Genomic DNA, 22,718 nt, shown 5'->3' with positions numbered 1-22,718 from the left:
TACCAGTTAAATTTGGCTTTTGATGTAAGGCTTTCCTTAACTGACATAATATCACATCATTAAAAGCATGTATTACAAAAGTCACAAAGTTCTGCATTTGACAGACAGTGCGTGATGTGTCTCAGCTGTGCCTGCAGACTCTGTTTATAATCATAGGGACCGCCTCTGTCACCTGCATTAACTCCACAATGCATGATGCCTTTCCTCTTGGCCGTCTGACACGATGCAGACATATGAATGATAGTGTGAGAAAAATATCTGAACAATCTGAAGAAGGTAAAGATTAGTGCATTCACTGGTAGAATTTACAAATATGGTTACGCTGGTAAATAGGTATACAAGACAACCTTTATAAGGGCTAAACTGTTTGTTGTGGCAGTTTAAAAGTAAAAAAAAAAACGTAAGCAAAAGAAATCAATAGTTTTGAATTGCCTCCACCTAGTGATCGAATGATGAAGCTGCTGTTTTCACATTCAGTCTATTGATGTTTAGAGTAGTTTGACATGCAGTGGATCATGCTATTGCACATAAGCATCCATAACCGCAAGGATAAATATAGCCTAGCTTGTACGTAGCCTATTCACAGAGCACATAAAAAGCAACAAAAGTCCAAAAATGTAATACAATTCTGAGACAAACTTAAAGATCATCTACACATTACACGATCATTTGACTGCCGTCTATTCACCCAATATCACTGAAAGCTCGTGACAGAAAATCTACCTCTGCAGACAGATGAACCGTGAACGCGCACAGGCCCCTTAAAGGCGCGTGACAGCGTGACGCCGCTTCCCTTTAAGAGCCCGGTATGCGTCACCTGACCAGGTCCACCGACCACCGACGAGGCAGGACCGTAACCTGCATTAGCAGAAAAAGAAGCAACTAAAATAGCCAAGGTCTACACGATATAGCTCTGAAACGTGAAAACATACTTGTCTTCAAACTCCCGCCCTTGAGACGGCTGGAAAGAGACACGTCATCATCACCATCATCATCATCATCATCCGACCGGACGCGAAGGACACACGGGCTGCGACCGAATATTACCGAGGCTCCGGAATCCCGAACAGCTTTATAGTAGAGGATTTATCAACGGAGCGCTTCTACAACTCGTTTTTTTTTGTGTTTGTTTATTTAATTAATTACTTCGCAAAAATAACTAATTAATCGCAACACGCTCTGTCATTTCAGTTAGATGGGGTTTTTAATACATATGATAATCAAAGGTGACGGTTTAACGTATTAATTTATTTATTTCCCGCGAGAGCCAGGAATCAGCTCGTCGTAGGGCGTTACGCAATATAGGCATTATCCAGGGTGCTGAAACCAACCCATGCTAGACGCCTACGAGGGAATTTTTTTTTAAAGGATTCAATTGAGAATATATATATTTTGTGCTTTTAAATACGCAAATTCATCCGCTCCGGTTGGAAACCGAAACGAGGAATTGACATTGTCAGTTCTAGAGAGCCACCTTGGATTCCGTCTCTTTTTTTGTCGGCGAATATCATATGCATTTCGGCTGTCCTTTCCCCTGAAGTTGATTCTTGAGGTGGTTGTCGACGCTACCGGGAGAAAATGTCGGGACAGACTCTGACGGATCGCATCGCCGCGGCGCAGTACCAGCTCACCGGATCCGATGTGGCTCGTGCCGTTTGCAAAGCCACCACGCACGAGGTGATGGCGCCCAAGAAGAAGCACCTGGAGTGTAAGTGAGACATTTTGCACGCACCCTCGTTCCTAAGACCTGGCGCTGTCCAGTTCAGCACCACAGCGCAATGCGTACAATAGCGAAGCTGTGTTTACCGTGCAATTAGCACAGCGCTCTGCATTATGCATGGTTTGCACTCAGTGAGGTTGTTTGCTACCAGTTGCAATTCTGTAAATGGAAAACCTGCCTTTTTAGGGTGCATTTTATATAAGGAGCTTAGTGTGTGAAGCTGAATGAAGGCAAATTGACAGCACAGAACATACTAGGAAGTGTCTTTATGTGGGTGGCTTGTCTCGAGCTGAGAAGACGGAAGGAAATCAACTGCGTTTAGACAGGACAGAGAGGCTACAAAGCATCTTCATGTCGGCCTCGAGCTCTGTGTCCTGCAGGAGAAGGCCTTTTGAATTATAAATCGATCAGCCAAAGCATGCATGTATTATTTACAAAGCCAAAGGTGAGCACACGGAGCAAGCAGAGGAATCAAAAGCCTTGTGTGTGTGAATATTAGCAATCCATTCATCAGGGAATCATACATGATGCTTAAGATGTTTCCTGATATCACAGCCTACTTTAGGCTCTTCTGAAATCAATTCGGTCTTGGCACAATTTAGCACCTGTGGGAAGATGCACTGTTCAATATACATATAATTTTACTTCAGTAGTGTCAGGTGTTTATGACAAGGAAATGTGTTTGATGAGTTTTTGTCTTACTACTTCAGTCATTTGTTTGTTGAGTTGGAAGGCATGAGGGGTGTTGGTGAGGTTGTCATGGAAACTGAAGTAGATTATTGGGGAAGGGGGAGGAGTGAGTGACATCATGATGACATGCTATCAATTTGCACAAGAGGGTCTTCATTCTAAGACAGACAGGCTGCATTTGCTTTAAATTAAAAAGACTGAGTTTAAAGGAATGGTTCACCCAAAAATGAAAATTGTCTGAAAATGGACTCACCCAAGATTTAGATGAGTTTATTTCTTTATCAGAAAAGATTTGGAGAAATTTAGCATTATATCACTTGCTCACCAAGGGATCCTCTGCAGTGAATGGGTGTCGTCAGAATGAAAGTCCAAATAGCTGATAAAAACATCAAAATAATCCACAAGTAATCCACACCACTCCAGTCCATCAATTAACATCTTATGAAGTGAAAAGCTGTTTGTAAGAAATAAATCCACCATTAAGGAGTTTTAACCTCCAACCATTGCTTTTGGCTAAAATAAAAGTCCTCTATCCATAATATTGCTTTCTTCGGTGAACAAGTTGTCTTGTATGAATCAGGAGAGAAGTATGCACAGATCAAGCACAGTTTACAAATGAAAACAGTCAAAAACAGTTCTAAACAAATATGTCAGTGGATTTTGATGTGAGAGGACAACAGGGGATGGACGTTTTCACTGGAGGAATTGTTGTTATGGATTATGGACTCATATTTTGGCCAGAAGCGACGGTTTAGAGTTAAAATGCCTTAATGATGGATTTGTTTCTTACAAATATGCAGATTTTCACTTCACAAAATGTTAATTGATGGGCATTTTACATTTTAATTGTTGCAGGTTGTTAGGCTTTTCTGTCAGTGTTGTTGCAAATATTAATTATTAACAGTAAAATGTGCTTCTTAGAGTTTATTTAAATGTGAATGCAATATTGTCTTTTTAGATGCATTTTCTGTTTTATATTTGGCAGGATTGATAAGTATGATGTTGCATGATTGCAACATATACAGTAGAAATGAGACCCAAGCAGCCGTTTAGTCATGTGCTCACATTAATGTGGACTAGCAGATGACTGTGCATGTGTGTGTGTGTTTGCAATGTGTCTGTATTTACACTGCCTGTAATCCGGTCACATGAAGTACGGCGTCTTGAGCAATTCCATAATCCCAGTGAGCTGCACCTGCTCACATTTTCATAACTGATATATGTACAGGGATTGCTGTGCCATACTTCAATATATTATGACATTACATAGCAACATATTGCACTAGTGTTGACACACTGCATCTCAGTGTGTGTTTTAATCTGAACTATTCTTGGCTTCTTAACTCCACTGCAGTGTGTTCTCTAGCCGCCATGACTAACATATTGGCACCCTAAGCACAATGTTATATGGTATTTAAGACAAGCTCAGTTGTGAAGCCTATCAAGAAGATTTCAGGGTCATGCTGCACTCCAAATCAAAATAAAGACAAAATATATATTTTGATTACAGAAAATGAATCCTGTTTTAGGACTATTAAGATTTTTGTGCATTGTTTTCATGATAATAAAACACATTTTCCACCAAATTTCCCAATGCTGATTTCAGTTTTAAAAATCATTTAATTGCAGTATTGAGAATCTGATGATAATCACCACTGAGAATAATGGCTTCATTGCTTTATGCTAAAAAATAAAATCTTGTGTCTTAAAATGAAAAATGAGTAAAATGTAGCCTGGACATGTTTTCATGTGTTTATCCATTTTTCGGTTCTGTTTCTTTGGTCCCATTTGATTGGAAAATGATATTGTGTCTGAAAGAAGTTAATTTTACAGTTGTATCTTGTGTGTAGTTGATTTCTGGAAGGGACTTTATTTAGACCTGTCAAGTGTGATTACATTCACACTCCATATACAGTAAGTTTCTAAACGTAAAATTTCTACTGAATCTGGGAAACTAGATTTTCATGACACACATTTGATTTCCTTTGATTTTGTTCAAAAATCAAATATTGAATTACCTCAATCTCTCTGACTAGAACATTTCTTTAATTTTTTTCGTCATGCATTCCACTGCATGCAGTATGTTGTTACGTGCAAGAAAAATGCACAGTGAGTTGTTTATCTCCGTGGGGCTGTTTCTTGCTTCCATAATGCAATTGTGGATATGAATTTTCCCCTTGAGAATCTGTCTGCTGGTTCAATAATCATAAAGCTCTCAAAGTCCTTCATCTACATTTCGGTGCATAGTGCAGTATTGGTAAATGTGTTTTTTTTTGTGTGCAGATCTGATCTCAGCCACCAATGAGACAAACGTGAACATCCCCCAGATGGCTGACACACTATTCGAAAGATCCACTAATGCCAGCTGGGTGGTCGTGTTCAAAGCTCTAACCACGACCCACCACATCTGCATCTACGGCAATGAGGTGAGGCGCTACTTGCTGATTAAATATCTCCTTTAAGTCAAACTGTTAATATTAAAACTCACAGATAATGAATACTAAAATACTGTGTCCTTTTTAAATCCCTGCAGAGATTCAGCCAGTATTTGGCCTCAAGGACTTCCCTGTTCAATCTCAGCAACTTTATTGACAAAACAGGCTCCCATGGTGAGTTTCTGTACATTTGTGTGTGAGTTAAATGGATGAAAACACATAAACTTCAATTAAATTAAATTTAAAATAGTTCACCCAAAAATGAAAATTTGATGAAAATGTACAGTATTTACTCACCCTCAGGCTATCCAAGATGTAAATGAGTTTGTTTCTTCATGGGAACAGATATGGAGAATTTGAACATTACATCACTGGATCACCAATGGATCCTCTGCAGTGAATGGGTGCCATCAGAATGAAAGTCCAAACAGCTAATAAAACATAATAATAATCCACTAGTAATCCGAACTCAAGCCCACAATCAACTCCAGTCCATCAGTTAACATCCTGTAAAGCAAAAAGCTATGTGTTTGTAAGAAACAAATCTATCAAGATATTTTTAACTACAAACTAGAGTGGTGTGGATTACTTGTGGATTATTGTGATGTTTTTATCAGCTGTTTGGGCTCTCATTCTAATGGCACCCATTCACTACAGATTTATTGGTGAGCAAGTGATGTAATGTTACATTTCTCCAAATCTGTCATGATGAAGAAACAAACTCATCTACATTTTGGATGGCCTGAGGGTGAGTTAAAAAATAAAAAAAATCAGCAAATTTTCATTTTTGGGGGTGAACTATTCCTTTAATTATTAACATGTTTAGCCTGTCTATACAAGTAAATGGTTTTAATTTGAAGGCTGCTTAGTGCTGTTTTTCCTTTTCTGTCTACAAGGCTATGACATGTCTACATTCATCAGACGATATGCACGCTACTTAAATGAGAAGGCATATGCTTACCGCGCGATGGCCTTCGACTTCATTCGAGTTAAGAAGGGGTAGGTCGATGGATTCTGGGAATAGAAGGACACATTGGCAACATTTATACACTAGTTACTCCAAGTAATTAAATATTATGTCAGAGTGCATTTTAAATAGCATGTTGTTGTTTGCCTGAAGGTTAGAAACACTTCAGAATGTACTTCCAGAGCTGTTACACTTACAGAACACAAAGGGAATGTCATCTCTAAGTCAGAGAGAATGAAAGGATGGTTTCTCAGGATTCACAAACTAACTAACTAAGCAATCAGTCTTATGTAGTGAGTGAGTGTGTGTGTGTGTGTGTATGTGCGCACAGAGCTGAAGGAGTGATGAGGACTATGGCTCCTGACAAGCTTTTGAAGGCCATGCCTGCCCTTCAGACTCAAGTGGACACACTGCTGGAGTTTGACGTGAGTAACGTCTCCCACAACATCTGAGACAGAAGTTGAACGTCTGAGATTGAGCAGTCTAGGTTTAGGCTTAATGATTGTGGTTTCACCACTGATTTTGTTCTTTCACCGGTTTGTTGACTTGATTGTATTTATTTCAATGTGCTTATCATTATTTGGTCAGGAACAGAAGGTCCAACTCTATTTTATTGTTCACATTACAGTTTTAAATACCCCCTTTTGTCTTGTTCTCTGTCCTTCCACCATCTTTTTTCTCAGGTTCATCCTAAAGACTTGAATAATGGCATCATAAATGCAGCATTCATGCTTCTCTTTAAGGATCTGATAAAACTCTTCGCCTCCTACAATGACGGCATCATCAATTTATTAGGTATGTGATAACTTATTTTCGATCTCAACTACATTACATCGTTATATTTTAATATTTTAAACATCTATTTTGTCCCCTGAAAATGGGTCTATTTTGAATTATACAGAGAAATATTTCAAAATGAAGAAGTCTGAGTGCAAGGATTCTCTGGACATTTATAAGAAATTTCTGACCCGGGTGACCAAAATTGCAGAGTTCATGAAAATTGCTGAGGTAAGGTCAGAAGCAGAGATGCTTTCAAGTCAAATATTTGGATAGAATGTCAATTCACTGTATTTTTATTGTGTTTCTGTTGCAGCAAGTAGGAGTGGATAAGAATGACATCCCTGATATCTCTTATGTAAGTCAGCCTTTTGAAACAAACATTTGTTCTTTCATGCTGGTATGTCACTAGCTCTTAATTAATATTAGAATCAGGTCAAGTATTGATTTATTGATGTCAATGGCTTCTAAAACATTATAGCATGGGAAGAGTCTATCAACCTTTTAAAACAATTAAGTAAAGCTGGTGTGAGTTTCAAAGAGCTTTTCATCCATCCTAACCAAGAGTCATTATCAAAACGTCTTCCCGTGGGGATTCCCAGTGTTTGCACTCCCGCGTAGTTGCAGACCTGGCAGATTCAGACAATGAAGACTGTCCCTTTAAAGACTGCCACAACGAGGAGCCGGTAACCATGGCGACTGATGTGGGACGCAATATGCATCTCAGTGTATTGCTTTTACCTGCTTGTACAGAAGCCCTTCCTGACTGGGCTAGTCACAAAACACTCGTTTTTAACATTATGCGGTTACTGGAAGCTTTAAAGCAATAATAAGAACTCATATAAGATTGTCTTCTGTGGAGCTGCTTTATAGTTGAAATCAAATAATTTTGCAACATTAATTATTATTAATTAGTTATTTTCCTGCTTTAAGCTGTTTTGAAGCAGTCTGTATTGTATGAAGTGATGCTATGCAAGTGACATTTTTTACTTGAATTTCTCTCTAAGACTGAGCGGTCACATCATAATTAGCCTTTTGTTCAGAAGCTGAGAAAAGCAATGCACTGAAGTCCAGTTCTGTCCCACAGTTTGTGCTTTGAGCTGATTTTGCGGTGCTGTGAGGAGTGCTTTGGGTAAAGATTTTCACCGGGTTTTGATGTGGTGTTTTATTGTTTGAATTTGCTGTGGAGATATCAAAATCAAAAATGCCCTGATGCCATGATTTTTGTACGGTATTCACACTGCTTTCCTTTTCTCATCATATGCGTGCGTGTGTGTGTGTGTGTGTGTGTGTGTGTGTGTGTGTGTGTGTTTTTTTCTGCTGTCCTCAGGCTCCCAGCAGTATTCTGGAGTCTCTAGAGGCACATATGAACAGTCTAGAGGGCAAGAAAGGGTACGAGATCCCTGAACTCATTCTAAATCACGTTAAATGTCAGAGGGGAAGTAACTCTGCACTTGTAAATCAAATGTTGCATGCTAAATTTGAAAGAGAAACATGAGAAAGGCACATAGCCATGGCTTGTCTCTGCAGTTATTATATTGTAAGTCTCTTTGAATAATAAATATAAAGCCTATAAATATTAATCCTAATTTATGTTCTTTTCCTCCTCCCACAATGGTTTGTTCAGGGAAGGGTGAGTATGTTTTAAGTAATCTCAGACATTTTCATCAGTCATATTGTTTTTAAATAAAATCATCTATTCACTTCTATCTCATTGTCTCTGTTTGTGTCCTTCAGGTCACCCACAAAAGTAAGCGGGAATTTTTATGGTATTATTTTTTATAGATATCACACACATGTGCTCAATATGTTGCTCTGTGTTATGTTTTAGGGATCACCCACCAATAATGTGTCTCCAACCTCCACCCCCGCCAAATCAGCCACTGCCGTCCCCACTTTAGAGCCGCCGCGTGCTGAGGCCGCACCTGCTGCCGCCGAAACTGCCACTGAGTGAGTGACCCAAATAACCAGACTTCACTTCCTGTCTGATTAAATGCTAATCAGAACAACAGATAATATCTGAATGTGCAGCTTTCATAAGTGTTTGTCTGTCTCACCGTAGTTCTCTGCTGGATCTGGACCCTTTGTCTTCCTCTGGACCTTCTACAGGAGCATCAGCTGCTCCCACATCTTGGGGAGGTACAATCCAAACACTTACACACTTTGCAGCTCGAACCAGTGTTGTTATTGTTATCTAAAGACAGAACTATTAAACGTTTTAGTTAATTAAGCTGAAAAAATTAAATATAAACATTCAGAAAACTTAAACTAAATGTAAATGAATAAAATTGCCTTGACATATTAAAATTACTAACTGACAACTAAAACTGAAATGAAACCAAAAAAAATGTATTAAAAATATTTCGAAATTTTTAACAAACAAACACTAATAAAAATGTCAAAAATTACTACAAGTTAAATTAAAATAAAATTTGAATTAAATAAAATGAAAATAAATACAAAAATGTAAATAAAAACACATTAAAAATATTACTAAAAACTAGAGTAATATATAAATAATACTAAAATAGCATTGGCCCAAATCTGTGAATTTCGAGGCCAAACCCATCACAAACCCAAAAACGCTAATTTATAAAAACAAAAATGTTTTGAGTAAACTCCGATACATGGCTTTGCTGCGGTCTAACTCAAAGATGTTGAAGTATATGTGCCGGCATGCTTAAATTGGGTTACTTTAATATGAAACCATAAAATATTTATAATAATAATTTATCTTATGAACATGAAACAGCATTCACAACCGATTTCACTTCCATAATGTGACATATTTTAAAGTGAAACGGGTCATCCAGCAAGAAAAAACTGACTAGATTTATCTATTGGACTGATTAAATAATGAAAGTAGTCTCAATGACATCAGCCATAAAGAAAACTGCATTACAATTAGGTAAAAATTATGATTACATTTGCAATCATATGCACCAGTAAATTATTCACCGTTTTGTAAAAGTATATTAGATCTAATTTAATTTCACATTGATGCATTACAAAACCAAACTTGCCACAAACCCAAAGTAATGTGAAAAACTGACCTCAGTAGCAGACCTTTAACTTCCTAAATTTAAGCATCCGTTTTATATTCCTCATTACAAACTCTTAATGACCTAATTTGAAATATCTTTTTCTTTCTCTGTCATGGGCTGCTATCACATCAGATCTGCTGGGCTCAGGTAAGCGCTATTAACCGTTCATTTTATGTTAAATAAGTGTTTTCATCTAATTTGATGTGTTAAATGTCTCATTCACTTTATTAAGCATTTGAAACGTTTGTTATAGCTCATCTGGAGAATTGAAATTAGAGTATGACAGAGTATGACAAACCTAGTCTCCTAAAGCCCATTTAACATCTTTGTGTCAATCCCTCAGTCTTTGCTCAGTAGAATCTCTTTCTCTCTCTTATTTGCTCTTACCTTCTTCTCTGGTTCCTTTCCTGGTTATCTGTTGATTTACGGTGTGTTTATATTGGTCCGCTGGGGGCGTGGCTATGCAGAAATAGGCTCCCTTACTACAGAGACTCTCCTTCCTGACCCAACCCCTGCCGTAGACTCCAGCTCCTCAGCCACGCTCCCCACCACCACAGCCGCTGAGGCAGCCGTTTCTTTGGCTCCTCCTCCTTCCGCTGCCGGTGCTTCCTCCGGCTCAGCGGATCTCCTCGGAGGTCAGTAGTGAGGTTTCTTCCTTACGAAGAGTTTTCTGGGGGAAAAGGCTGTGCCACATTCTGAAACAGAGGAAGAAAATCAAAGATTAGATCGAAATCACAGTTTGTGCATCATTTGTGAAGTCTGTAGTCACCATTGCTCCTCCATTTGTGTCCGTAGTAGAAATCTAGAGCTTCTCATTTCCCTTTCTACTTTTTATCTTCCATGCTACACTTCTGCAGTTTGCATTTGACATTCATTGTACATTCACATACAATGAATGAATTTGTATCATTTGATTATTCTTATGTGTACATTTGCAGACTGCACAGTAAGATTAATCAGGTTTTCATTAGTTTTAAATTCAGCAACTACAAATACAACTATAACTATAAAAATAGGTTTAAAGTCAAATTGAAATTTGACCCATTTTATTTTATTTTCCTAGAGTAAAATGGGTATTTTTCATATATCATTATTACTATTATTATTAAAAGTGTGCAAGACATAAGCTGTGTACCAATTCAGGGGCTGCATCCTAGACGGACCACCAATAGGTTTACCTTGGTCCGTTTATGTACATAATAAAAGTGTAAACTGCCTTTAAAATCGCATATTGACAAGTTCCACATTTGAACCACTTTAAAGTGTCACATTTGTGACATTAGATAATCGAGCAAGTTGAAACTCAATACTTATTTAAGTGTAGCTCTCTTTTAAAAAATGAATCTGTCATCAACAGCACGAAAAGAATCTTGGGATAGTCTGTGCTATCCGTCTGTGCTATATCGTGGCCTGGGAAATGAAGGGCGGATTTCCAAGGCCACATTTATAGAAGCCTACGAAATGGGACAGTCTTCGCCACACTGCTATGGCACATTCAGTCTTGGCATGCACCCTCTGAAGGATGTAGCCCATGAATTGGGATACAGCTTTAGTTTTAAATATTTTAAATGCAAAACATCTTTTCAATCGAACTCTGCATGACACTGAATCTATTGTTTCTCTCTCTTTCTCTACACTATCTACTATTTCCACTTCTTCCTTTCCTCCTTTTCTTTGGCTATTATACACCAACCCTTTGGCCCTGATGCACGCTACTCCAGATGTATTTGCGGCCCCTGCGGCTGAAACAGCTGCTGCTGCAGAAGGTGGGGCCGCAGCAACCACGCCCACCCCTGCTGCCGACGGCACCGCGCCAACCGGTGGGTGACAACGGTTCACGTGCATATATGTATATGTGAGAATGTCAGCACATGACGGGTGAGAGAGTGCATGTGCTTGCTTCTGAATGTTTCATTTACCGGTCTGAAGAACCTCACAGAGCCTCTTATGCAGGCTCTGCTCTTAATGAAGCCTCCTCTGGTCAGTGTTGAGTTTTCTGGATTGGCATCGGTGTTGCCATGGAGATTGCTATCTGTGTTGCTAGGGCGATAGTCTTTGAACATTGAAGTTCTGTTCTCCAGGAGCCACAAGCAGATGTCGACTTGTTAAATGTGCAGCAAAACCCTCTCCAACTTCCACTTTCTTTTTCATTCTTCCTTCTCTGAAATTTCATCCTCAGGACAACTTTATATAAGTCTTTCAGAGCCTGGAAGATGTTTTTAAACGCTCATCCTCTTCTCCCGGTAGATCCCTTCACTCCAGCGGCTGGTACTGCTGATAACTCCCATCAGTTGGACCTGTTCTCTATGCAGCCAGTAGATGACAGTAACTCTCTCTTTAGCTCAGTGGACACTGTCCAGGCGTCTGTCTCCACAACCACCAGCACTGTAGCCCCCGCTGCTTCCCCAGCCCCAACGATAGACCTGTTTGCTGGTAAACCTCCTTAGGCCAGAGATTTGGCAAGACACCTTATTAAAATCTGGACTGGAATTATTTTCCTTTCCTGTTGTTTTTCAGCAAGTGCTTTTAATGGAAGGTCCACCCAAGAATGACAGTTATGTCGATTTACTACCCGTCCTCATATTGTTTAAAAATGTTATGACTTTCCTTGTATGACTCAGTGGAATGTAAAACATACTCTGAAAAATGTTGGCAACCAAAGTTTCGGTACCCATTGACTTCCATAATATGCAGAAAAAATGGAAGTCAGTGGGAACCGGAGCTGTTTGCTTATCAGCATTCTTCAGAATATCGTACTTTTTATGTTCAGCAGGAGACAGAAATGCATGCAGGAACAACATGAGGCTGAGTTAATGACAGAGTTTTCATTTTTGGGTGGACTGTCCCTTAAAAGGGAACAGTTAAAACTATTTGAATAAAACTTTTGCACTTTAAGGAAGATATTTGTTCCAGTGTAAAGCATGAATTCACATTTCCATGTGGCCATGGTACTGGAACTTTTATAAGGCATCTTCAAGTTTGTTTTTTTTGGTCTTTTGGTATTCTATATTTTCATTTGTTTGGTTTGTGTTGTGTATTAATATTATTTATGTTTATGTCTATAAATGTTGTCTTGTTTTTAGGTTTTTTTGATCCCATGCCAGACTCATCTGTTCCCAAAACAGACCCAAACCCCAGTCTAGACCTGTTTTCAGCAGGTACACGCTACAGTAAATCCATCCACTCATTCCATGCTTCGCTTGTGCTTTGTTTTTTTCTCTATTCTGTCCTTGACTGCTCAAGGTGAGCCAAATATGCTTCTCTCCCGGGCCGCCGAAGGAACTGTCCATCCGACAAACTAATTTCTCTCAGTCCCTAAGGCCTTCATTCATTTCTTAATCATTCCAAATCTTCCCATCTATGTTTCTCTTGAAACATCTCCAAGAGCCATTAGTTACATTATCCCCACTTATAAACCCTTCTAATTTCACTTTTTCCCTTTGGCTTTATCTCACAAACCTGTCTTCATCTATGAAGTAAACAGGCTCTGGTTTTGACCTAAAACTAATGCATTTACGGGTCCTGGTTTACATAGTTGCATAGTTACTCTTCAAATAATGGATGTTAAACAAGCAGGACTTCAGATGTCAACTAAACCCGTTCCTGTGCTCCAGATGTGTTTCGTCCTCCTGCCGCTGCTCTATCGGCCCCCATGAGCTGGCCAGACAGCGGAGCAAATCTGGACCTGTTTGGGGGTTGGTAACTACCCAGTGTGCATGCTGGGGGTTTGATTTGCATGTCTTGACCAGATGGTTGCTGTGGATTCTGTTAAAAGCTGATGGTTGATGGACCAGGAGATTTCCTGAGCTGACCGGTCAAAAGGCTTTAATGAGGTGTATGTGTGTGCTCTTGTGTGAGTTTGTTTCTATTTCTGGCTTTTATTTATGTGTGATAACACTCTCTGTCTCTCCTCTCTCTCTCTCTGGGGTTATTTCTCAGAGTAATGGATTTGGCTCACTTTAAACTTTTTTACCCTCATGCTGCGTGGATGGATCAGAATCTGCGGGCGCTGGAGAGGCCAAACCAGCCGCAGCAGCTGCCGGAGGAGATCTGATGTCAGGTATATCACCTGCAGCCCTCGTGACTTCTTTCCTTTTTCTTCATGTCATTTTCATTGCACTCTCAGAACAAAAGGTACATCTTTGTACCATACTTACTCCTAATTGGGTACCTCAAAGGTACATGTTAGTACCTTTTGAAAGGTTTGGTACCTTTTTTCTGAGAGTGTGCAGCCAAATTTTTGTCTGGTGTTCAAAACAGTCATGGTTACAGTCATCATAGTCCATAGCATGGAAACTGTAGAACTGTTACATACCCTTAGGAAAGACAAATCACAAATGAGATCTAGTAGTTTCTCACTGAAAGCTGTGAGATTAGATGGAGAACAAATGGAGACTTGTGCTTTAAGTCAGAAAGGAATAGAAATTGTTAAAGACCTTATTGTTATAGATCTTATCTTATTTCTAACAGTTTGTTAGTGTGTGTTTCATTAAAAAATGTTTTGAACTAATCAAAATGTCATGACTAGACAGATGTTTTCTGTGGTGATGTCCAATCATATAGTCTGCTTAAGCTCCACCCCTGCAAGATCACATTCATCTGACACACGCTCACATCTCAACATCCAATCAACAACCGATGAATAGAACCACGGCCCTGCCCAACTACTTTTTTCCAGATAATCCATTGCAGCCTGATGTACATAACATTATGGAAGAAAATATCTGTCACTATGACTTAATCTCCTTATCCAGTTTTGTTCTGAAAAATGACCTTCGTAATCAAGAGATCTCAGTCTCTGCTTAGATTTGCCAAGATACTCAAGGCTCCAATATATAGATGATACTCACGTTTGTCCAATAAAACATAACTGAGAAGTCAAATTAATCTTTTTTTTTTTTTCCTTTTTATAAAAATATTTTCTGGGTATATGTCACTTTTACATAGCAGAGACGTGTTTGATGTTCAGTGATTGTGTGCGTGTGCCATTGTGGCATATTGAGTCTAGACACGTTACATCTCAGTTGTGTGGTGGTATTGATGTGTTGAGATGAGATCCGTTTTGTTTCCATCTGTTTCTCTCATGTGTGGCGTTTACATTCATCTCTGCTCTACATTCATGGACTGAGAAAGTCTTCTTCCCAATGCCTTGCTGCTTAATTCTGCTCTCTTTTCTCTCATTCACTCTCACTCTTTTGTGCTCATCTGATCTGTTTCTTCCGCTTCTTCATCCTGATCATGTTCTTCTTCCATTTCTCCTTCCAATGTTTCAAATTCCCTCTCTTTATCATTTCTTCATTTTCCCTCTCTTTCCCTTCATCTGGCTCTTGGGTCATTGCTTGCTTCCTCCTGTGCTACTTACTGGTGAGTTCTGATGCTCCTACACCAGCTGCAATCCCACAGTGCATTGCTGCATTGCAGAATAGGGCTTTAGTGAATTCAACTGAAAGACTGCTAGCCAAGCTATGAAGATTACAAGATGGGTGGATGAATGAATGGATGTTTGGATGCTTTACAAAGATCTCTAGAGTGACATTCTGTGCAACAACATGTAGAAACTAATAGTAGAAAAGTACATCATGCGAATATTGTTGTCTTTAGACTTGTTTCACAACATATGCGTAAGCAGTAGCGCATATTCATTTCAGTGCCCATATTAAACGGTTATAGGATTCACACTGCACATGTAAGCACTGCAGACTATTCTGCTGCACTTAGTGTCCTGAATTTAGCAGAAAATATGTTGAAAATGCACTAAATATATATATAGGCTTTTATAAAGGAGCATAAAATAGTGGAGGAAATTACTCACCCTTTGTTACATGAAAAAAAAACGCCTGTCAGGCTCGATTATACATGCAGCAACACGCAAATAGCATTTCTATTCAGTGAATCTGACTTAATCCAGATGATTTAACCCACTGTAATTCCACTCGCTTAACTTTAGGGGCTCCAAAATTGTGTGTTTTAATAATTAATAGATGTAAATTAGTTTGGGTGTAAACTGTGATCCTCCTCTTCTCACAGGCCAGTATTTAAAGAAATAGTGTTGTTTTAGTATTATTGTGTACTAATATAGTTTTTAATTAATATTTTGAATTAGCTTTTTTATTTACATTTTTATTTGAATTTTATTTTTTGTAATTTGTAATGTGCTTTTGTCATTTTTATTATTCTTTTGTATAATATTTCCATTTATTATATATTTATATATTTTTTTTATATTTTTATATTAAATGTTACTATTTAGGTTTAATTTTATTTCAGTTTTAGTTTTAATTTCCAGCTATTTGCCAAGGCAAAGTTTAGTTGAACTTTTTCATCTAATATTTATATTTTATTTTAGCTTTATTACAGTTAACAAAAACATTTTAATAGTTAACCTTAAAAACCCAGTGTAGTAACCCAGAAATCATGTTATTTTCAGTATTTAGCTGCAGTTTGTGGTGTCAATATAAAAGCACAAAGCAAGTCTTTTGGTAGTAGTATGTTCTGCTTATCCGTGCTGTGTGAAACAAGTCTTATACTTTAAATGATGATAGTAATGTTAACTGTTATGTTGAAATTAATGTTTAATGTTTCATGGCTTTGTGTGACTGTAGTTGATGATAGAGCTCAGCTCTCTTTCTTACTGCTCTCATCTTTTAGATTTTTCTTGTACTGGTTGCCATAGAGATATGCACTGTATAATGGTTGTTAGTGTTCAGTTAAGCTCCCTTTTTTTTTTTTAGTGTTACTCAAAATCAAGCTCACTATGTTTCTCTTACTCTTCACTCCCCCTTAAAGCTTTTGATGGATTGGGTGATGTGCTCATGCCAGCTATGGCTCCACAGGCAGCAGGGGCCACCTCACCGGTCAAACCCATGGGAGGAGATCTGGACTCAGCTATGGCCAACATGGCCAGCAGTACGTTCCCATCCACTTTTCACTTGGTGTACTCCAAAATTATAGTCTTAACATTAAAGTTTCCTTATTGGCATCAATGGTTCCATGAAGAACCTTTAAAAGGTTCTTTATAGTGGAAAAAGACTCTTTAGATTATTTAAAATGTTCAAATAATGGTTCTCTTAAAAACTGTTAACGGAAAGGTTCTTTGAGATACCCAAAATGGTACTAAAATGGTTCCAATCCTTTTAGAACCTTTATTTTAAAGAGTATAGCCAAACAGAATGAAGTTACAGCACTTTGAAATTTTAGGGTTCTTTACTGGAATCTGTGGTTCCATGAAGAACCTTTAGCATCCATGGAATCTTTCAATTCCACAAAATGTTCTCTATAGTGGAAAAGGTTCTTTAGATTATTAAAGTGTTTTTCACACTAAGAAAAAATGGTTCTTTTTAGAACTGTTGACTAAAAGGTTCTTTGGGGAATAAAAAATTGTTCTTCATGACATCACAGCAAAATGTAAAATTATATATTTCTGTGTCTATGCTTACAGATTTGGCAGTGGGGAACCAGAAACCGTAAGCTACAGTAACTTCCTTCTCTCTATTTCACCATATTTTCTTGCCCTCTTCAAATAAATCTTTTTGTACCTGTTCCTTTTCTATTTCTGTCTCTCTCTTCCTCTCAGGGGTGAAGCAGCTGGAGGGGCGAACTGGCAAGCGCAGGTACCCACCCCTAGCTGGGGCGTTGCCATGGTAAATGTTGAGTTCTGTAGATGTGGAGCATGGAGGTGGAGTCGCATGGCTTTGAGCAGCATGGCGTGGAGCCAATCACAAGCTTCCTCTTCTCCCCGACTCTCTCTGGGCTCCTATCAGTTGAACAGGACTAAACTTTCGAGGCGGAACTTTCTAATATATGAAACTTAGGGTTGAAATATTGAAAAATCAACTGTCCCTGAATGTTAGATAATTACATATTTTAAAAGGATGTTTCAAACTTTGAATTCATAATCCTAATCTTACTTTCACTTGCATTTGTGTGCATTGTGAACAAAGCCAAAGAGTAGCCTCAAGTCAAATTTACTTGAATATCACTTATCAAAATTACGGAGCCCCACACATTACTTGTGGGGGGAAAAAACACTGTGTCCACAAATTAAGAATTAGTTCCCACAACTTATTAAATTGTGGCTACGTTGAATGAATTAATTCACTCATTTTAATTACTTCAAATGAGAGAATGAATTAGTGCAATGTGGCCACGATTTACTAAAAGGAGAGAACAAATTCATAAACTGATGAAACAAATTCTTAATTTGTGGCCACAATAAATGGTATTTTCGTCTGCACATTTGCTATATATTTTGTTTGCTATATACTATATATGCACATAAAATTGAACGTATCCAAGTTTATATAAAAAGATAATATATTTATTTAATATAAATATATATGTATATAAAGAGAGAGAGAGCTGTTACATTACAGTTTAAGATTCAGATTTATTCTTGCTTTAGAGTTTCAGACCTGTTTGGCTTGACAGCCGCTTCCTTCTCTATTTCTTTTCTTTTTATACTACTAAACATATATGCATGCACATGCCTCATAAAACATTCAAATTCACACTTACATCAGACTGGTAACCACCATCCCAGGTGTGTGTGCAGGTTCCCTCCTGTGTGTCTGTGTGTCGTAGAGTCATTTTGTTCAGGTGTTGTCCTGTTCTGTGTGGTTTGATGCTAACCTTTCCCCCCCATCCCTCCCACCCGCTTAGACTTCCCCTCTCGGGGTCTGTCCTGTCATGGGATCCCCGTCACCGTTTGGCATGGTAAGAGTGTGTGTTTATGTGTACGTGCGTGTGTGCAGGCATATGTGTCTCTTACTGTGTCTCTGTGTGACTCACAGCCTGGTGCAGGAGCTGTTCCCATGATGCCTGGCTCACCGATGATGGCTGCGCAGCAACCGATGATGAGGCCACAGTTTCCCGCAGCAGGAGCCCCTGGACAACCGGTATTTTAGACATACATGCAGTTGAATTTACTGATATAGTCATTTAGACAAGAATGCTTAGTGTGTAAATACACACATACTTAATTATTGCTCCTCAGATGTCTCCAGGAATGGCTCAGAGTCCCAGGAAGCCTCCCCCTCCTAAAGACCCTCTCGCTGACCTCAATATCAAAGACTTCATGTAGATGAGCAACTGGTGTAAGTGTCATTACAGCTAGAGCAGATGTGCAGTTTGACGACAGGACACACAATGAGACACAAGCTGAATTTTTTTTTTCATCTGATGCATCTATTTTTTAATATTAAGAATATAGTTGAAAATAGCCTGCTTGTAGAAACAAAGCATTTACACGAGGCTGTAACCACCAGGGGAAGACAGTCCAATTAGTATTTAATCAATATGCAATATCTGTACAGTCATTCAAGATTTGGGACTTCTCATACACCACAGACACACACACACACACACACACACACATATAGTAAAAAATGTGTTTTTTAGAAAAAAAATCCTATTTCAGGCTTTCTACTTAAAAATTTCAATGTGTTACTTACCATTTCTTTCTAATAAGCTGTGCAATGTACTAGCGTGTTTTTTCCAGTGTATAATACTAAAATCTCTTTCTTTTTTCTCTATTGCAGTTGTCACACTTATTGTGCAGCTCTGATGAATCAGACGTGTATATTCTCTCTTCCGTTCATCACATTCAGGGACTCCAGTCCCTCCTTTTCTCTCCCTTTCCTTTCCCTGTCTGTTGTTGTAGCACAAACCGTGAACGTGAATAAGTACATGTGTGTATGTGTGTTTGTATTTCAATGTTCTCAGTTACTTCAGATCTATATATAAAATTAAAAAAAAAAAAGTACTATGAAACATGAGGAGAATGGCAGATGCATTCTTGAATGTGCGTCTGCAGGTCTCTTAATGATAGATGTGCATTCATTTTTCCTGGCTGGCTTTCCGTGGGAAATCAAATCAAAAGTGTGACGTTTTCTGTGGAAAATGTTTTTTTTGCTGTGGTGAATATCACTGGGCCGGTCTGTGTCATCATCAGTCGAGTATTAGTCATCTTTTGACCATGGAATAACTTCTGTGGGAACAATATCAACGTATTACGAGTTAAGATCTCACGCACTGTTTGTTTTTATCAATGCCCTGATTTGATTCTTTTTCGTATCTATCGATTGTGTTACATGCAACATGTGACTATTTGATGAAAATACATATGCATTTTAAAATATTTTAAAAGACAGATTGTTTTGAATATCCTTAGTCTTTATTTTGAGATAAAAAGGCTGAATATATTTTAGTTATGTCAGAAGTTTACTTTGCATACTACATGGCTAGTTAGTAATCCCATTTGTACAAATGTCTCTGTACATCACAAGGCACTGAGCCGATCGAGTCCTGCTAGTATGTATAATATAATATCGCAGCATGTAATTCCTCTGTTGTGTAAAGGGGACGCCAGTGAGCCAGATCAGATTCTATCAGAAGCAAGTTCACCTACATCTTAATCAACATATCAGGAATAGTTCAACCAAAAATTACAATTTGCTTAAAATGTACTCACCCTCAGATCATCCAAGATGTAGATGAGTTTGTTTCCTCATCAGAACATATTTGGAGTAATTTAGCATTAAATCACTTTCTCACCTCACCAATGGATCCTCTGCAGTGAATGGGTGCCGTCAGAATGAGAGTCCAAACAGCTGATAAAAACATCACAATAATCCACACCACTCCAGTCCATCAGTTAACGTGAAGAAAAAACCTGCGTATTTGTAAGGACCAAATCCATCAAGACGGTTTTAACTTCAAAATGTTGCTTTTGGCTAAAATATTAGTCTTCCATCTATAAAATTGCTTTCTCCAGTGAAAGTCGTTTCATCTGAATCAGGAGAGAAATATGCACATATGAATACAACAGGCAGAAACAGTTCTAAACACATATATTGGTGTGTTTTAATGTGAGAGGACAACAGGAGATGGACCTTTTTACTGGAGGAAGCGTTATTATGGATTATGGACTATTTTGGCTTTAAGCGACGTTTTAAAGTTAAAACACCTTAATCATGGATTTTTTTTTTCTTACGAACATGCAGCTTTTCATTTCACAAGAAAAAATTCATGTACTGGAGTGGTGTGGATTATTGTGATGTTTTTTCAGCTGTTTGGACTTTCATTCTGATGGAACCTATTCATTGCAGAGGATCCATTGGTGAGCAAGTGAAGTAATGCTACATTTCTCCAAATCTGTTCAAATGAAGAAACAAACTCATATACATATTTGATGGCCTCAGGGTGAGTGAGCAAATTTTCATTTTTCAATGAAGTATTTCTTTAAAATAGGACTGAATATACCTGGCGGCCTAGTGTTTTGTTGTATTGCAAGTGAGTGTGTTACCAATTCTATTTGCTACAAGTATCAAGGATATCAAAGGGACGAACGGCAGTTTCATGGGACAGTATTGCATTTTATTGATGGCTGGTTTTTTTTTCAACTGAACATTTTGTTGATAAATGTTATTTTTGGATGGAATAACACCCTCTGCCCCTCCCACCTTTGTGCATGTTAGTCCTGTTGAAATGCAATAAACAGTGATCTGGAGAGAAACATCATTTAGTCATTATTGGGTAAAGTGTTTCACAATGAGGATCATATAAACATACATAATCCCAATTCCGTGTCTCTCTCTGATGAACAAGCATCTAATATCTCTTTGTTACATGGCAAACAAACTATAGAGCTGAGGCAATCCAACACGTTGAGGCCAAGATGAAGATGGTATAATGTATTTTTGGCTAAAATAACGCTGACAAATTCACAACCTCTGAACAAACCAGTGTTGCCAAATGATGAACACTGATGGGTATGAATGGATATCAGACTCCCCAAATCTCATTCTCTGACAGTGTTTGGCATGAGAGAAAAATACCTCTTAATATATAAATGTGTAGTAGAAAAGAGCACTGATGGCTAACAGAGCGACAGACAGCATCATGTTCTTCCTGTTCTCTCCTCTCAGCACCTGCAGCTCCTTTTCTGAAGAATAAAATATAAAAGATACGATCAGATAAAACTGCTCTCACAGTCATTTTCTTTATCAAGTAATGCAATGCATCAAGAAATTAGAAATTTGGGTCATAATTTTGCATGCTTCATAACAACTTTAGGAAAATAGAGTATTTTGAGTAAACTAATCCACAAATTCATACACTGGGTATTAAGTGATTATTAAATTCGATGACCAATGCACTTAATTTTCATTGTCCGATTGATGTATTTTTGAACCCCCAACCATTCCACAAAACTGACTCACCATATTTCTGAATTATTTCATTCAATATGGTCATCTCATCTTCTAGGGCCAGCCTGTAAGTACATAAAAATACTCGTTTGCTGTGTTTCTGTATCAGGTTATGCGGCAAAATGTTGGCATAATCACCTGTCGTTGTCTGAGAGCTGCTCCTTTCTCTGTCTGAATTCTGCCCTCTCCAGGCTGTTTTTACAGTGTAATTTGCGCTCTTCAGTGCGGTCAATCTAAAAGAGACCAAGCTATGAGCATCATATTTCAGTAGATACACCGATATGACAGCAGACAATTTCATATATGATTTTTCAGAATAGCACAACGACATTATGATCTGTTTTACTTTTTATATATAATTTAATTTTTCAGTACACTGAAAAGTAACGTTATCTGTTAACTGTTTCATACACATAATATGGCATACAATTTCATATCTATTAAAATGCCAATTACCTCGCTTGCCACACTTATTTTCTTCAAGGTTCTTGATTTACTCATTTTGGAGGGTCTGACCATAGACTGTAAAAAAAGTCTGACTCTGAGGCTTTTACTCGAGGAGAAATCATGGGAATGGCAAACACTTCCGTACACGAATCCTTCACTCACTCTCTTGCTTGTCGCGCTCAGCCTATGGTGAGTTCATACTGCCCCCTGCTGTCAGAGCGGTGACATTTCATATTGGACACAGCGTCATCTAGCCACACATTCGCTCGCTGAATAGTTTTTATTAAAAAATATTCCAACGTTAATTAGTTTATTAGTCAATGGCAGCATTTATATTACTATCACTACACCATTTGTATTACTATTACTATAAAAAATTACTTTATTTATCAAGCTTATATTTGTACTGTAATACTGAAAAAGATCCTGTCA

At 38.1% G+C, this 22,718-nt stretch overlaps 2 protein-coding genes across 6 annotated transcripts; one reads left to right on the top strand and one right to left on the bottom strand.

Moving 5' to 3' along the window:
- Window positions 1–794: 794 nt before the first annotated feature.
- Window positions 795–19,406, top strand: LOC107658883 (clathrin coat assembly protein AP180-like). Of its 5 annotated transcripts, none has more exons than XM_016447586.1 (23): window positions 795–1,708; window positions 4,694–4,836; window positions 4,944–5,019; window positions 5,742–5,844; window positions 6,144–6,237; window positions 6,496–6,607; window positions 6,714–6,820; window positions 6,906–6,947; window positions 7,920–7,981; window positions 8,217–8,222; window positions 8,327–8,339; window positions 8,421–8,539; window positions 8,652–8,728; window positions 9,766–9,780; window positions 10,101–10,268; window positions 11,355–11,453; window positions 13,631–13,693; window positions 16,453–16,539; window positions 17,072–17,096; window positions 17,207–17,273; window positions 18,423–18,527; window positions 18,626–18,725; window positions 19,170–19,406. In XM_016447586.1, the coding sequence occupies exons 1-22, from the start codon at window positions 1,579–1,581 to the stop codon at window positions 18,710–18,712; spliced, it is 1,800 nt and encodes a 599-aa protein (XP_016303072.1). In that variant the 5' UTR covers window positions 795–1,578; the 3' UTR covers window positions 18,713–18,725; window positions 19,170–19,406. The 5 variants fall into 5 exon arrangements, with proteins under 5 accessions (XP_016303072.1, XP_016303071.1, XP_016303070.1 ...); XM_016447585.1 differs by having other exon boundaries at window positions 16,420–16,539; window positions 17,207–17,243; XM_016447584.1 differs by having other exon boundaries at window positions 16,420–16,539.
- ccdc167 (coiled-coil domain containing 167) lies at window positions 19,386–22,492 on the bottom strand. The gene is made up of 5 exons (XM_016447634.1): window positions 22,296–22,492; window positions 21,978–22,072; window positions 21,852–21,904; window positions 21,468–21,574; window positions 19,386–19,618 (listed from the first exon to the last, which is right to left on the bottom strand). Exons 1-4 carry the CDS (start codon window positions 22,356–22,358, stop codon window positions 21,471–21,473), a joined length of 315 nt encoding a protein of 104 aa, XP_016303120.1. The 5' UTR covers window positions 22,359–22,492; the 3' UTR covers window positions 19,386–19,618; window positions 21,468–21,470.
- Between the last annotated feature and the right edge of the window lie 226 nt (window positions 22,493–22,718).

The sequence above is a fragment of the Sinocyclocheilus anshuiensis genome, unplaced genomic scaffold (assembly GCF_001515605.1).
Source record: "Sinocyclocheilus anshuiensis isolate Anshui unplaced genomic scaffold, SAMN03320099.WGS_v1.1 scaffold283, whole genome shotgun sequence".
NCBI lineage: Eukaryota > Metazoa > Chordata > Actinopteri > Cypriniformes > Cyprinidae > Sinocyclocheilus > Sinocyclocheilus anshuiensis.
The sequence above is the reverse complement of the archived record's forward strand: the minus strand, read 5'-3'. Positions and strand labels throughout refer to the sequence as shown.

Bases quoted from the DNA above. Each gene is read 5' to 3' on its own strand.
- ccdc167 (XM_016447634.1), bottom strand. From the start codon at position 22,358: ATGGTCAGACCCTCCAAAATGAGTAAATCAAGAACCTTGAAGAAAATA. The intron at 22,073-22,295 runs GTAATTGGCATT...GGTCTCTTTTAG, and splicing joins AAATAAGTGTGGCAAGCGAG to ATTGACCGCACTGAAGAGCG. The intron at 21,575-21,851 runs GTGAGTCAGTTT...TTTATTCTTCAG, and splicing joins TGAAATAATTCAGAAATATG to AAAAGGAGCTGCAGGTGCTG.
- LOC107658883 (XM_016447584.1), top strand. From the start codon at position 1,579: ATGTCGGGACAGACTCTGACGGATCGCATCGCCGCGGCGCAGTACCAG. The intron at 1,709-4,693 runs GTAAGTGAGACA...TTTTGTGTGCAG, and splicing joins CAAGAAGAAGCACCTGGAGT to ATCTGATCTCAGCCACCAAT. The intron at 6,608-6,713 runs GTATGTGATAAC...TGAATTATACAG, and splicing joins CGGCATCATCAATTTATTAG to AGAAATATTTCAAAATGAAG.